Here is a 15,405-nt window from a genome sequence, read left to right on the forward strand (position 1 = left end):
CAAGCATCTCAGCATTGAATTTGGGCCTTTCCCCCTGGAATAGGAAATGGAAACCCACTCTAGTATTCTTGCCTGGACAGAATTGCATGGACAGAGGAGCCTGGCGGGCTACAGTCCATGGGGTCGCAAGAGTCGGACATGACTAAGTGAGTTTCACTTTCACAGTCTCACTCTGTCCTTTACCAGCCTCCTCTGCCACAGTCCCCCCATTGGCCTCTTCTGCGTACATATGCAGCCACTGTGACCTTCTCCCTAATCGTCTTCCCAGTCTCGATGGCCTTCCACCTGGTGTCCCGTCTGCCTGAAGTGCCCTTCCTCCTCTGCTTATCCGACTCCCACTCCCCTTTAAGAGAAATGCCCTGGATGCTGAAGCTTTCTAAGCCACAGTGGACATGGCTGCTGCGTTTTCTGTACATATATCTCACCTTGTTCTCATGGCTGAGTTCCCATACAGCATCGCCCACCTATAGTGTAACTGGTCATGTGTATTCTCTGACTCCCCAGCGAGACTGTGAGTTCCCTGAAACTTGAAAAGACAGTTTATTAATCTTGTGTTCATTTACCTGGTGCTATTGCTGCCTGTAAATCCCCACTGAATGATGGAATGAACATCTGCCTTCATTTCTCAGGACTTTGTTATGAAATTCAAGTGGGAGGGTATTTTTGAAAGAACATTATACACTAAAATGCAAGTATAAGAATGCTAACTATCCCAGATTTTCTCTCTGGCCTAAAATGATACCACTTCTAGGTGAATGAAGGCAAGTCTTCACCTCTAAGAAAGACTTACTCTTAACTAGTCAAGACCATTTATGAATTGGAATGAAATCAACAAAAGCCAAATTGTCTTTTGCAGCCCATTTTCCTGTCTTCTGTGAGTACAAGTGATGTTAAAATATGCATTTCAAAATACATTCAAATGGACTATAGCAGAAATATATAAACGAATAATAATGTGACTAACAGGAACAGAAAATAGAGCAGGATTCCAAAAGATTTTAGAGCATTTTTTCAGACACGTGCGGAGCCTGTATTTAGGGTTATGATGGCAGGAGGAAGGAAAATACTAAGTGAACAGGACTGTTCAGAGCCTGAAATGCAAGAAAGCTGAGTAGAGATACAGAGGCCAGGTCCCGGCTCTTGGCTCCTGCACAGTCTCAACTGTGAAGCTATGGTGGATGTAGCTGTCCCTAGGAAAGCGCTACAACTAGGGTTGCCAGATTTAGCAAATGAAAATACAGAGTAGAGTCTACAAGAGGTCACCCACCTCTTGCAGGAAGTACACTAAAAAAATTAGTTGTTTATCTGCAATTCAAATTTAATTTGAACACTCTATATTTATCTGGCAAACTAAGTTGCAACCCAAATGACCTGAGTATCTTTAAACCTGATCTCAGTGGCTCTAGAGTGTTTTAGAGAAAAAATTATTATGGGTTTTGTTACTGTGTACAGCCAGGATACTTTAGGGCCACGGTTACAGTGGTGGTGGATCGCCATCTAGTGGAAACATTGTGAGCATGCAGGCTTGAGGCATCAGATCAGATCAGATCAGATCAGTCGCTCAGTCGTGTCTGACTCTTTGCGACCCCATGAATCGCAGCACACCAGGCCTCCCTATCCATCACCAACTCCCGGAGTTCACCGAGACTCACGTCCATCGAGTCAGTGATGCCATCCAGCCATCTCATCCTCTGTCGTCCCCTTCTCCTCCTGCCCCCAATCCCTCCCAGCATCAGAGTCTTCTCCAATGAGTCAACTCTTCACATGAGATGGCCAAAGTATTGGAGTTTCAGCTTTAGCATCATTCCTTCCAAAGAAATCCCAAGGCTGATCTCCTTTAGAATGGACTGGTTGGATCTCCTTGCAGTCCAAGGGATTCCCAAGAGTCTTGTCCAACACCACACTTCAAAAGCATCAATTCTTCGGTGCTCAGCCTTCTTCACAGTCTAACTCTCACATCCATACATGACCACAGGAAAAACCATAGCCTTGACTAGACGAACTTTTGTTGGCAAAGTAATGTCTCTGCTTTTGAATATGCTGTCTAGGTTGGTCATAACTTTCCTTTCAAGGAAATTTCCTATGCTTGAGGCATAGGAGAGTTTTATTCTGGAATCTACAAGGAAGGATTCTGTTCCAGCCAGCTGCACACTCTGAGATTGCACTGTTGGAGGGTAATCAGATCCAGAGAATAGGGGATTTGGGGGAGGGTTGGTGATGGGGGGCAGGGTTGGTGATGGTTGGGGAGGGTTGGTGATGGGAGAGAGTGGTTGTTTAGTGGCTAAGTTGCGTCCAACTCTTTGCAACCCCTAAAGCCTGTCAGACTCTACTCTGTCCGTGGGATTTCCCAGGCAAGAATAGTGGAGTATTTCATTAGTCATGTATGGATGTGAGAGTTGGAACACAAAGAAAGCTGAGCGCTAAAGAATTGATGCTTTTGAACTGTGGTGTTGGAGAAGACTCTTGAGAGTTCCTTGGACTGCAAGGAGATCCAACCTGTCAATCCTAAAGAAAATCAGTCCTGAACATTCATTAGAAGGACTGATGCTGAAGCTGAAGCTCCAATACTTTGGCCACCTGATGCGAAGAACTGACTCCTTGGAAAAGACCCTGATGCTTGGAAAGATTGAAGGCGGGAGGAGAAGGGGACGCCAGAGGATGAGATGGTTGGATGGCATCATTGACTTGATGGACAGGAGTTTGAGCAAGCTCTGGGAGTTGGTGATGGACAGGGAAGCCTGGTGTGCTGCAGTCCATGGGTCGCAGAGTTGGACAAGACTGAGCGACTGAACTGAACTGAACACTGGAGTGTGTTGCCGTTTCCTTCTCCAGGGGATTTTCCTGGCCCAGGGATAGAACTCTCCTCTCCCGCAGTGGCAGGCAGATCCTTTACCACGAAGGCACCAGGGAAGCCCTCACATGACTAATAAGCGCGTGTCCTGCAAATCTAAGGAGGAGTTGCCTGGCCCTGGAGCCCCAGCATACCGTGTCAGCTCACTCACTCTCCCCAGATCCAAAACAACAGCTAGAGCTAACTTGCTCAAGAGCCTTCCAAGTGGGGATGGCTCAGAGGAATGTGGAACTATGATGTTCTGTGTAATCGCAGATAATTACAACAAAGAATGAAAGAAGTCGTCTAAAAGGTAAAGAGCTAAAAAGATGTAAAAGTTAAAAGGAAGCACATCCTGGAATTTTAAGGATATTATCTCAAAGTGTTCAAAGAGTTCAGAAGAAACTCCATGCTGCAAACCACGCTAAAAGTCAATACTAACATTAAGACCAACAGTGGCAATAATAATACAACCAAACTTGGGACAGGGAGAAAGGAAAAAATAAGTATGCTTCTTGAGGCAGGCATTATCAGGTAAACGTGGAATTCAGAGAAAGCAAAAACAAAGGACTCCCACTTTAGCCGGGCTTCTCCAGAAAGGATAACATTCTAGAAATGAAAAGGATTGGACAGAAAACACAAGATTGTCTTAAAACCCAAACAGGATGCTTATAGCTGATTTAAACAATTCTCTATGTCTTCCAGAGCAGAACAGGAGAGGATGCCTAAAATTTAATAGAAGCAGTCACCCTAATTTTCAAAGAGATTAGTTGTAGGAACTAAAGGAGAATTAATTTAATGCAATATTTTCATAAATTGCTAGAAGAGATCATTGAAAGATGGTTTGTGAACATTTAGATTAAAAATAATCATAAAAGACAATAGGTGTTCCTTATGAATGACTCATGCGAAACTAATTAATGTTGTTAGGTTTCCAAGAATGTTAAATTATTGGGGTGCTATAAAGAGAATTTATTTTTATTTTAGTGATTGATACAGCAAAGATTTTTCCCCCAAAATCCTAGATATGGCAAAGGATAGCCCTGGATAGCAACAAGAGTTAAGGAAGATTTTAGCTAGTTTAACTCTGTACTCAAAAAAAAAAAAAAAGCTTATTAATATTTTCAAAGAGTTAGGTCAAAATGTTCCATATTTATTTGTATCTTGTTTACTAATAATAAATGGCTTGCTTATAAAAGTCATAAAACATACTGAACAGAGAGAACCAAATTGCAAATATATGGCTACTTTATGTAAGGACTCCAAGCTACCTTAACAAGCTCAATAATGGACATTTAGGTTGCTTCCACATCTTGGCTATTGTAAGCAGCTACAGTGATTACTGGGGTGCACGTATCTCTTCACATTATGGTTTTCTCTGGATCTGTGCCCAGGACTGGGAATCCTGGATCACATGGTGGTTCCAGCTTTAGTTTTTCAGGCACCTCCGTGCTGTTCTCCATAGTGGCTGTGCCAATTTACATTCTCACCAAACAAATATAGGAGAGTTCTCTTTTCTCCACACCCTCTCCACATGTATTGTGTTCGTGGATTTTTCGATGATAGACATTCTGGCTGGTGTGAGTGACATCTCAGTGCAGTTTCAATTTGCATTTCTCTAACAGTTAACAGTGTTGACCATCTTTTCTTATACTGGTTGGCCATCTGTATGTGCTTTTTGGAAAACTGTCTAGATTTTCTTCTCATTTTCTAATTGGGTTTTTTTTTTTTTTTAGATATATATTGAGCTGCATGAGCTGTTTGTATATTTTGGTGATTAATCCCTTGTCAGTGGCTTCATTTGCAAATATTTTCTCCCATTCTGTGGGTTACTTTTTTTTTTTTTTTCATTTTATTTATGGTTTGTGTTTCTGTGCAAAAGTTTTTGAGTTTAATTAGGTTCCATTTGTTTATTTTTATTTTCATTACTCTAGAAGGTGGATTCAAAACCTATTGCTGTGATTTATATTAGAGTGTTCTGCCTGTTTCCCTCTGCTGCTGCTACTGATAAGTTGCTTCAGTTGTGTCCGACTCTGTGCGACCCCATAGACAGCAGCCTACCAGGCTCCCCTGTCCCTGGGATTCTCCAGGCAAGAACACTGGAGTGGGTTGCCATTTCCTTCTCCAATGCATGAAAGTGAAAAGTGAAAGTGAAGTCGCTCAGTTGTGTCCGACTCTAGCAACCCCATGGACTGCAGCCCACCAGGCTCCTCTGTCCATGGGATTTTCCAGGCAAAAGTACTGGAGTTGGGTGCCACTGCCTTCTCCGTGTTTCCCTCTAAGAGTTTTATAATGTCTGCTGAGGGTCGGACATGACTGAGTGACTTCCCTTTCACTTTTCACTTTCATGCATTGGAGAAGGAAATGGCAACCCACTCCAGTGTTCTTGCCTGGAGAATCCCAGGGACGGGGAAGCCTGGTGGGCTGCCGTCTATGGGGTTGCACAGAATCGGACACGACTGAAGTGACTTAGCAGCAGCCTTACATTTAGGTCTTTAATCCATTTTATTTTTGTGTATGTTGTTAGAGAATGTTTTAATGTCATTCTTTTTAATGTAGCTGTCCAGTTTTACAGGAGCCATTTATTGAAGAGACTGTCTTCTCCATTGTATATCCTCACCCCCTTTGTCATACATGAATTTATTTCTGGATTTTTTATCCTGTTCCATGGGCACCACTCTTAGAAGGAGCATGTGCAAGCTCATATTCTCATGAAAAGAGGCATTTAAGGTGGTGAGAGTGAGACCAGGCCCCTTGAGGCCAGGGCTCTGAGGAATGCCACACAGTCCTCAGATCTTGTGAAACTAGGTTTATTCTTCGTAGCACAATGCAAAGCAAAACTCAAATTCAGTTAAACAATGTTGACTTCCTCCTAGAAGAAGAACTTCATTACAACTAAAGCTTTCAACATTCTATAGGCTCTTATGTAAAGGAGTTAGCTCCCCCTCAACCCTGCAGCCCCACTGGAAAGTTAAGAATGAATGATGCTCCATCAGGGGTGGTGTAGAGCTCATTCCTGCATCTGCCAGCTGGTTGGACGTGTCAGCCCAGGATTCTGTGCTTCTAAAATGTTTTCACCATTTTCCCTTGGTTTGATCTTTCATTCATTCTCAATTCACACACTTTGTTTTCAGTATACTATTAGATTGCCTGACTTTGTGCATAAGCACAGATCTTAAAGCCCATCACCCTCCAGTTCTTGGCTTTAGATATCTACTGTTTGCTAAAAGTACAGGGCATTACTTATCTAAGTTGTTGTCATCATTTAGTCGCTAAGTTGTGCCCAACTCTTTCATGAGCTGTGGACCATAGTCCACGGGGTTCCTCTGTCCATGGGATTTCCCAGGCAAGAATACTGGAGTAGGTTGCCATTTCCTTCTTCAGGGGATCTTCCAGACCCAGGAAGGGAACCTATATCTCCTGCATTGCCATGCAGGTTCTTTACCACTGAGCCACCAGGGAAGTGCTTCCTCATCTGAGCGACAGGAGCCTAAATCCGTAAAGATCTGGACGAGAAAATGTCCAGCCTCTTTGCAGGCTTTGAAAGCAGCAGTATCTTGTGGTAACTGATGGCAAGAGAGGAAAAACAGCATGGAATTGAACAGTTACTGTCTTCTACCCCTTATGTAGAATAATTTTTTCCCCTTACACTGTTTTTAGCCTGGTCATTTTATGGGTGTCATGAGACAAATGTGAAAGCAAAAGAGAGGTATATTTTAAAAGACCCAGTTACATCACAATTGTTGTTTAGTTGCCAAGTCGTGTCTGACTCTCTTGTAACCACGTGGACTATAGCCACCAGGGTCCTCTGTCCATGGAATTTCTTTAAAACCCTACACAGATACCCAGACATGTGTTTGTGTAGCTAAGGTGATTCCTCTCCATTTCTCAATACTTTCCCTTTTCAGTTCTTATGGGCCATGACCCTAGATCTAGTATGATGGATATAAGTTAATCATAGCATTGGAGGTCCAGAATGACACCCCATGTATACTCAAGTGCATGGTGGTTTGAGTCATTAGCCCTGAAATTCTAGTTATTTGGACACTGTAGGGTCATCAGAAGTGTGTGTGCTCGTTGCTCAGTTGTGTCCAACTCTTTGCGACTCCATAGACTGTAGCCTGCCAGGCTCCTCTGTCCATGGACATCTCCAGGCAAGAACACTAGAATGGGTTGCCATTCCCTTCTCCAGGGGATCTTTCTGACCCAGGGATCGAACCTGCATCTCCTGCATTTCAGGCAGATTCTTTATTGTCTGAGCCACTAGGGAAGCCTGCAGGGTTATCAGATGTGGGTACTAAATATATATACATAAATATATATATATATATATATAAATAAGAGCATCCTCTTCTTGGTCTTCCCACCCCTCATTCCTACCCAATCCCTTCTCAACCCAGAAAAAGAAGAGCTTTGGGAAAATAAATCATGGTTCACAATTCTAGAGACTTGGCCTAAACAGCCTTGAGCTTCTCTCATCATCCTATCCCTAGTTAAGAGTTAGTTGCATCAGTCATGTCCAACACTTTGCAAATTCCTGGACTGTAGCCCACCAGGCTCCTCTGTCCATGGGATTCTCCAGGCAAGAATACTGGAGTGGGTTGCCATTCCCTTCTCTGGGGGAAATCTTCCCTACCCAGGGATCAAACCCCGGTCTCCTGCCTTGCAGGCAGATTCTTTACGGGCTGAGAGCTTCCATCCCTGCAGGGCCCAAATTGCAGAAAAAGTCCCAGGCTCAGGTTTGTTCAGGCTCACTTCTGGGTTTGAGACGAGAACATGGTTTAAAGATAGGACTAAAGACAAGGCCCAGGAGGCCCCATTCCTTGCCCAGCAGGAGAGATGGGGCCCAGAAGGATGCCAGGCTCACACGATCCTGCCCCAGAGGGTCAGTCCCTCCTGAGCCTTTCAGTACACAGCTGCCCAGCTGAGTGGGTGGCAATGAAGGGCAGGGGGGGTCTTCACTAGCGTGAGAAGGGAGACACATCACTACAGAGAGAGAAACCCAAGAGGAGGCAGTTTACTGCTTATGGTGGCCACTGGAGCGGCTGTGGAGCAAGGAGAGCAAATAACATAAACGGAAGCAACCGTCAGAGGCGACACGGCCCCACTCCATTTCTCCAGGACCACCATTCGGAGCTGTGGGGGAAGGACGGGTGGTCCAGGCCTCCTCCTCCTCAAGTCAGCATTTGGCAAAATGAGCCCTGGAGTCCAGTCTTTCCTTCAACTTCGAGCCCCGTCTCCTCTGGGTGCTCCAGCCGTCTCCGGCAGGACGGCCTCTTGGTTCTTCGGCTCCACGACTAGGGGCCATGGCCACTCTTGTCTTCTTCCTCGGGGGCCGGGGGCTGCTCCCTGGGGGCAGCCGGTGGTTCCTCCTGGGCCTGGCTGAGCGGGGCTTTTCCTGCTGCAGGTGGGGTGCTCTCGGGCATCTGGGTGAGGCCCGGGGAAGGCGGCCTACCTGAAGCCTGTGCGTAGGGGGCAGCAAACAGGTCCAGGAAGCAGCCGTCCCCTCCCGGGGGGCCCCCCAGAGACTGCGGGCAGAAGGCACTGGGGAATGGCAAGTCTGGCAGGCAGGGGTCGGCCCAGGGCACCGTACCTGTGGGGCCAAAGCACACAGCACAGAGCGCACAGCATGAAGGGGCCCCAGGGCAGTCTCCGCGACAGAGACCCTCCCTGCTCCACAGAGACACGGGTCAGGACCCCAGAGTGGGTCTCCCCTCAGGACCAGGCACCCGCCCCCCATGACTCAAGGGCCTGGGGTTGGGGCACAGCGACCCAGAGCACACTGCAGGTCGGGCTGGGGCCCCCTCACACATGTGGAAGGAGCCCGGGAACCAGAGTCTTTCTCCCTCTTCTTCTCCTGAGTCTCCTAGGGCGATAACTCCAGCATATCCGGGGTCCCGGTGGCCCCTTGGACACTCCCTTTAGCTGTCATCTACTCTGCACTGAGTGTTTCACGCCCGTCATTCCTAGTCCTCACCAAGCCCTCAAAGAGATGGCAATACTATTCCCACTTCAGAATCCAGGAAGCTCAGAACTAGTGATGACTGAGCTGGACTCCATGCTTGGCTTTGCCTCCCTCCAAAGCTCTCTCTCTCGGAGAAGGAAATGGCAACCCACTCCAGTACTCTTGCCTGGACAACTCCATGGATGGAGGAACCTGGTAGGCTACAGTCTATGGGGTCGCAAAGAGTCGGACACGACTGAGCGACTTCACTTTCTTTCTTTCTATAGTTCCTTTTGGAGACGGAAATGGTAACCCACTCCAGTGTTCTTGCCTGGAGAATCCCATGGATGGAGGGGCCTGGTGGGCTACAGTCTCTGGGGTTGCAAAGAGTCGGACACGACTAAGCAACTAACACACACCCAAAGCTCTCTCTTACTCTGCTCTGAAACCTCCAGGAAACTGGAGGACGAAGAGCTTCACCAAGATAGCCCCCGTTTTCGGGATCTCTCCCCTCTCACCCTCCTCAAACACTGGGGTCGGGGGGGCCTTCTCTTCCAGCCCCGACTCACCCACATTCCCGGCCGGCGGCTGCAGCAGGACGGGCCCCGACGGAGGGCCTGGGAAATAGCCCTGGGATGAGCCCCCACCGGGGCCACAGGACAAGGCAAAGAGAGGGTCTTCGGGCAGTGGTGGAGTCAGCGAGCTGGGCAAAGGGAAGGGGTGCAGGTATGGAAACTGGGGCTGTGGGTGTTGGAAGAACTGGGTCTGTGGCCCCTGGGAGAAGGGGAACGATCCTGGCTGGCTGCTGCTGGGTTGGTACTCCTGGAGTTCCAGATCCTCTAAGTATGAGCAGGCAGGGGGTGGAGTGATGCTGTGGGGACAGAGAAGAACTTCCTGAGGCTCCAATGGTTTCATTCCTACCACGCCCTCCCCCACCACCTGCCTCTCCACAAACCCCAGGCCTGCTGCTTCCTCCTCTTCCTGCTCCAGCTTCTCACCCTCTTCTCCTCTACAGCTGTGATGTCCTGATCCTTTCCCTCCCCATCCCCTCACCCTTTAACCCTCACTACATTTACTAACTCCTTGCTTCTCTCAGGGCTTCCCTGGTGGCTCAGAAGGTAGATTCTGTCTGCAATTCAGGAGACCCAGGTTCGATCCCTGGGTCAGGAAGATCCCCTGGAGGATGGAACTGCAACCCACTCTAGTATTCTTGTCTGGGGGGGGTGGGGAAACCCCATCTCTCACTTACCCTCTCACCTCCCAAGCTCCATCCATCTTTCCTCCGTCTGTGCCTCCCCCAGGATAGCTCAATACAGCCCCCCGTGAAGTGGCAGACAAGTACCTTGTTCCCCACAACCCACAAGGGCCATCCTTGTGGCTGCTGTCACTGCCCAGGGTGTCCAGCAGCAGTGGCATCAGCTGGGGGGCATGCACAGGGCCGAGGGGAAAGGGAAGGTTGGCTCTTCGGACAGGTGGGGGGCTGAAGAGTGGGGGGGTCACAGGCCTTCTCTGGGGGCCCTCATTCTGCAGGTTTGGGCCCAGAGTCTGGTCAGATGTCAGCAGCATGGACGGCTCTGGGAACAGAAGTCCACGGGGGTTTGTGAGAGTAAGACAACGGGGAGGGGATGCAGCCTTGGCGGTGCTGGAGGGGGTTAGAGTGCAAGAGGCTTGGGCTCCCCGAAGTGGCTCCACTGAACAAAACCATGGAGAGCTCTGGCCACTCCCAGGTCTTCCAAGAAAGAGCCCTTTGACTTTGCCGTCTTCCCCAGACAACCCTCAGAAGGGGGTCGGCTCACCTGGAAGGGAATCCTGAGGGAGGGTCCCAGGCTCCAGCATCGTGGACTCGGTAGGTGGCAGCTCGGCCACAGAGCTGGTGGCAGACAGATCAGAGACTGCAGGTCAAGGGGTCCCTGGTCTATGACTGGGGCTTCCATGTAGGGAAAGGGACCCACACGTTCAAGCTCTGTCTCCCTACAAGGCACTGCTGCTGCTGCTAAGTCGCTTCAGTCGTGTCCGACTCTGTGCGACCCCATAGACGGCAGCCCACCAGGCTCCCTTGTCCCTGGGATTCTCAAGGCAAGAAAACTGGAGTGGGTTGCCATTTCCTTCTCCAATGTGTGAAAGTGAAAAGTGAAAGTGAAGTTGCTCAGTCGGTTCCGACTCTTAGTGACCCGATGGACTGCACCAGGCTCCCACCAGACACCCAGACACCCACCAGGCTCCTCCATCCGTGGGGTTTTCCAGGCAAGAGTTACTGGAGTGGGGTGCCATTGCCTTCTCCACTGGCAAGTCCCAATCCCACCTGGTCCAAATCCCTCTAAATATTAGCCAACAACTCTGGCTCAGACCGTAAAGAAGCCACCTGAGACGTGGGAGACCCAGGTTTGATCCCTGGGTCAGGAAGAGCCCATGAGAAGGGAATGGCCTCCCGTTCCAGTATTCTTGCCTGGGACACCCCACGGACAGAGGAGCCCGGTAGGTTACAGTCCTTGGGGTTGCAGAGAGGTGAACTTGGCTAAGCAACTCACACACACATGCCCCATCATGTGCCCAGCCTTCCAGCACCTTCCCCCTTCTAGACCCCAGGATCCCAGCTTAGACCCCACGTCCTGCCCATGGGGAGGGGCCAGGAAGAGGAGAAAGTCTTACCTGCATTGGTTGCTGGCGGGGGCTGGGGTAAGGGCGGGACCGGCAGGTGCGTCCTTACTCTCCTTCCCATTCATTTTTCGCCACTTGGCCCGGCGATTCTGGAACCACACCTGTAGGGGAAGAGACACCTGAAGAGCTTGAGGAACAGGGCAGAGCCTGAGGCTCGGGCCTGCTGGCCCATGATGGCTGTGACTGAGGAGGTCCCTGCACCACTCAGACTGGTATGAAAGGTTCATCTAGATGGGGTCTGAGTCACCTCCCTGCGTCATCTAAGGCCAAGGCTGGGTGGAAACAGGCAAGAACACAGCCCTGGCTGAGGCCTCACTCCAGCCCCTGTTGGGGAGCTGCTGAGTACTTGCTAAGCTCCCCCAGAGTCCCGGCACGTGGGCTCCCCTCCACTCCTAGACCGGGGGAGTCAGCACCCTTTACCATGATGCGCTGGGGGGTGACCCCCACTGTCTGGGCAATCTCACGGCGCTTATCGCTGTCTGGATAGTGGTCATCTTGGAAGAGCCTTTCTAGCTCCTCCAGCTGGTCTAGAAGAAGAAAACACTGGCTTTGAGGATGAACACCAGTAATGAGGAAGCAGAGGAGAAACACACGCCTTTCAGGCGGGACCACTGTCCCCAACCCAAGGGCCTCCCACAGCCTGGTGGCTAAGTTCCCCCAGTGGGCTGGGGCCTCCTCTGGCTTGGGCTTTGTGGCAGGGAGCTGCGTGGTGGGTTACTTTCCTGTTTCTTCCATGTTCTGATAAGAAAACGCAAACTTCCCCTCTTAGGGTCAGAAGTCATGGCCTTGCAGAGGTCAAGAGACGTTCCAGCCAAGGTGATGCATAAGCTAACTGCACTCCCGTCTCCTGGGGCCACGTTCCCAGAGATTGACACCAGGTCCCTCTGGTTTCCTCTCACCTCAGGGACTTACCCGAGCGGTACAGGGTGCGAGTCTTCTTCCGGACCTGGCAGGTCACTTCCGGGGACCTCTTCTCCTGGTCCAGGTTTTGGTTCTTCTGGGCCAGTGTGTTGAGGAGGTTGGCCACATGGCAGGACCCCCGGCCTAACCCACAAGGCCCTGGGTTGTACGTGGCCCGAGCCGGGTTAACGCTGCTGGGAGATGCCGTCGAGGCCGGACCCACATCCCTAGGCTTCTTCTGCTTGCTGGTGGCTGGAGAAGAGGGCCTCTTCCCCAGCCTGCCCTCTGTCCCCGGGAAGGGAGGCCCTTGCCCTTGAGGCTGGGGTCTAGGCGAGGCCAGGCTCCTGTCTTCGTGGAGAGCTCCTGGGCTGGGGCGCTGGCAGGCTTTCATAGGCCCAGTCCCTTCCCCAGGGGCCTCTGATGGCCGCTTCTCCCCGTAGATGGTGCAGGAAATAGGCACGTCCTTGCCTGGGGCATCCTGAGTGTGGGGGGCTGACCTCTGCAGGGCTTCCTCCTCCTCCTCCAGCCTGGCAGCAGGGACACCCCCCTGGCCTGTGGAGAGCCAGCACCCCGACTCAGCACAGGAGAAGGAAGAGCCTGGCCCAGGAGGATGCACTGCTTCCTGGTCTGCAACTGGTGTCCTGTTTGACCTTAAGCTTTCACTTGTCTACTTAACAAACGCGGTAACAGTTCCAGGCGTACCTTCCTAACTCGGCTACCGTGAGGATCACAGGAGGGAATCCTTCTTGCCTGGAGAATTCCATGGACAGAGAAGCCTGGCAGGCTACAGTCCACGGGGTAACAAAGAGTCGGACATGACTGAGCTAACACATACGTACATACGTAGCTTGGAAAAGCAAAAGCACGCAGATGCCACCATCAGGGGTCTGAGCTCGTGAACCTAGATGGTGGGGGAGGAATCCTAATCTGGGGGGAACTTACTCCCTGGGAGTTCCCAGTTTTCTCCTAGACACCTGGATTGTGAGTTTGAGACTGAGACTCTGCAGCTGATCAGACTGGATCCCGGTCCTGCTCCGGACACAGCATCACGGCTGAGCAGGAACACGGCAGGACTGAGTGGTGTCCAGGGGCCCAGACAAGAACATCAAAGGGGAGCTAACAGGAATGTCTACCCTCATCTCCCACAGAACTGGCTCTCTCCTCACCCCTATACACACCCTCATCCCCTCCCTGCAAAGCGGGACCTCAGCCAAGGGCCTGGAGCCCAGGCCAGCCCCCCTTTTACAGGTATGGAAGGGTGACCTGACGAGCACTGTACATTCCCATCCCTCAGCCTTCAGCTTGTCTGTCCTTTTCTGAGCTATGATTCATCAGGAGTTTACCAGGTCCTGGGCATGGTGCTAAGCACCTTTCAGAGATCAGTCCGGTCTGCATTTAATCCCTGTGAGGAAGGCATAGGCATCTCTCCCTCTAACAGATGAAGAAATGCAGATGGCAGAGTTCAGTGACTTGCCTAAACTCACAGTGCAGGGCTCTTGTTCACTAGACGGAGCCCTTCCGAGGGTCACCAACCTGCCCCTCATTTCCCTCCCAGCTTATTCATAACCTCCAGAACTCTCTCAGGTCAAGGAGCTGTTGTGTTATTTCTTACAAAACTAGAATATTTTTATTAAAAAAAATTTTTTTTTTAATATTTTTCAGTGGATGCTCACTGGTGTTTTGTTTTGGCCCCCACAGCATGTGGGATCTTGGTTCCTCCACTAGGGGTCTACCCAGGCCCCCTGCATTGGAAGTGCCAAATCTGAACCTCTAGACCATCAGGGAAGTTTCCAAGAGCGAGTTTTTCTGGTTTTTTTTTTTTTTTTTTTTAATGAAAGTTGCATGAGACTGACTAGCTTAAGGAACCGCTTTCTAACAACATGTAAAGAAAGATGTAGGTTACAGGCTAAGGTGCTTTGCCAGATTGTTCCCTAGCGTACAAGCTGGTGACCAGGGTTTGCAGGCTTCTACTCCATAACTAAGCCGAGTGGCCGGATGGGGAAATGCGGAAGAAGGGACACACTGGTTTTACAGTATTTCTGGAGCACTGGAGCCTAGCAAATCTGGTACACAGTAGATGGTCACTAAAGGCAATGGATCACCTTGATAGCTTTCCTAAAGTGGCTCAGTGGTAAAGAATCCGCCTGCCAATGCAAGAGCCCCGGTTCCAACCCTCAGTCAGGAAGACGCACTGGAGAAGGGCATGGCACTCTTTTGCCTAGAGTGTCCTTCCCTGGAGAATTCCATGGACAGAACAGCCTGGTGGACTACAGTTCATGGGGTCGCAAAGAGTCGGACACGACTGAGCGACTGAAGAACAACAAATCAGGGTGATAGACCCTGGTAAAAAAGGTGATGGGTCTTGGAACCTAGAACAGCAGAGCCTCAACCCTGCTTTCCTTCTCTGCGTGTAGACAGATCAGAACCCCAAAACGGAAGGGTGCTGTGGGGAGGGCTCCCTGGCCCGCGACACCCCCTCGAGTCCCCCTCAGCTCCCAGCCCCGACCCTCCCGAGCTCTAGAGGCCTGGCTGCTGGGCCCCCGGGCTCCCGCGCACTCACCCCGCAACTCCGGGCCGCGCTCCCGGGTGGGCTCCATGGCCTGGACTCCCGCACGGGGCCGCCCGCCTGCCCGCCGCCTAAAGAAGCCTCGCGCGCGGGCAGGTGTGTGTCCGCGAGGCCCGCCCGGGAGGGCGGCGCGCGGGGCAGCTGCAGGGCGCGAGGCCCGGGGGCCACGCAGCTGCCCGCCCCCGCCGCGGCCGAGAGGGGCGGGTGCGGCCGCTCCCTGGGCCGGGGGGCGATGCACGTGAGGCGTGGGCGACAGCCCGCCTCCAGGGCCCGCGTCCGGGAGTCTGCAGCGCTCACCAACGCCCACCATCTCCCAAGGCCGGCCTTGGCACTGGGCTCTGGTGGCGGCTTGCGCCTTGGAGACGGAGTCCTTCCTTGGGAACCGGGTAAGGCGACTTAGGGAGTCACTTATCCTGGGAGCCCCAAACCACTGCTCCACTGAGCTAGCCCCAGGCCTAAGCCCCCAAGACGCCGTGCCGATTGGAAGGTTCCCTAGAGCCCCGAGCT

General features: G+C 51.1%; 1 protein-coding gene across 1 annotated transcript; it reads right to left on the reverse strand.

Annotated features, from left to right (window-relative positions):
• Nucleotides 1-5,624: 5,624 nt before the first annotated feature.
• On the reverse strand, nt 5,625-12,857 carry NOBOX (NOBOX oogenesis homeobox). Its single transcript, XM_019959240.2, has 7 exons — nt 12,345-12,857; nt 11,853-11,959; nt 11,424-11,533; nt 10,571-10,644; nt 10,117-10,348; nt 9,344-9,645; nt 5,625-8,423 (listed from the first exon to the last, which is right to left on the reverse strand). The coding sequence occupies exons 1-7, from the start codon at nt 12,721-12,723 to the stop codon at nt 8,128-8,130; spliced, it is 1,500 nt and encodes a 499-aa protein (XP_019814799.2). The 5' UTR covers nt 12,724-12,857; the 3' UTR covers nt 5,625-8,127.
• Between the last annotated feature and the right edge of the window lie 2,548 nt (nt 12,858-15,405).

The sequence above is a fragment of the Bos indicus genome, chromosome 4 (genome assembly GCF_029378745.1).
Source record: "Bos indicus isolate NIAB-ARS_2022 breed Sahiwal x Tharparkar chromosome 4, NIAB-ARS_B.indTharparkar_mat_pri_1.0, whole genome shotgun sequence".
NCBI lineage: Eukaryota > Metazoa > Chordata > Mammalia > Artiodactyla > Bovidae > Bos > Bos indicus.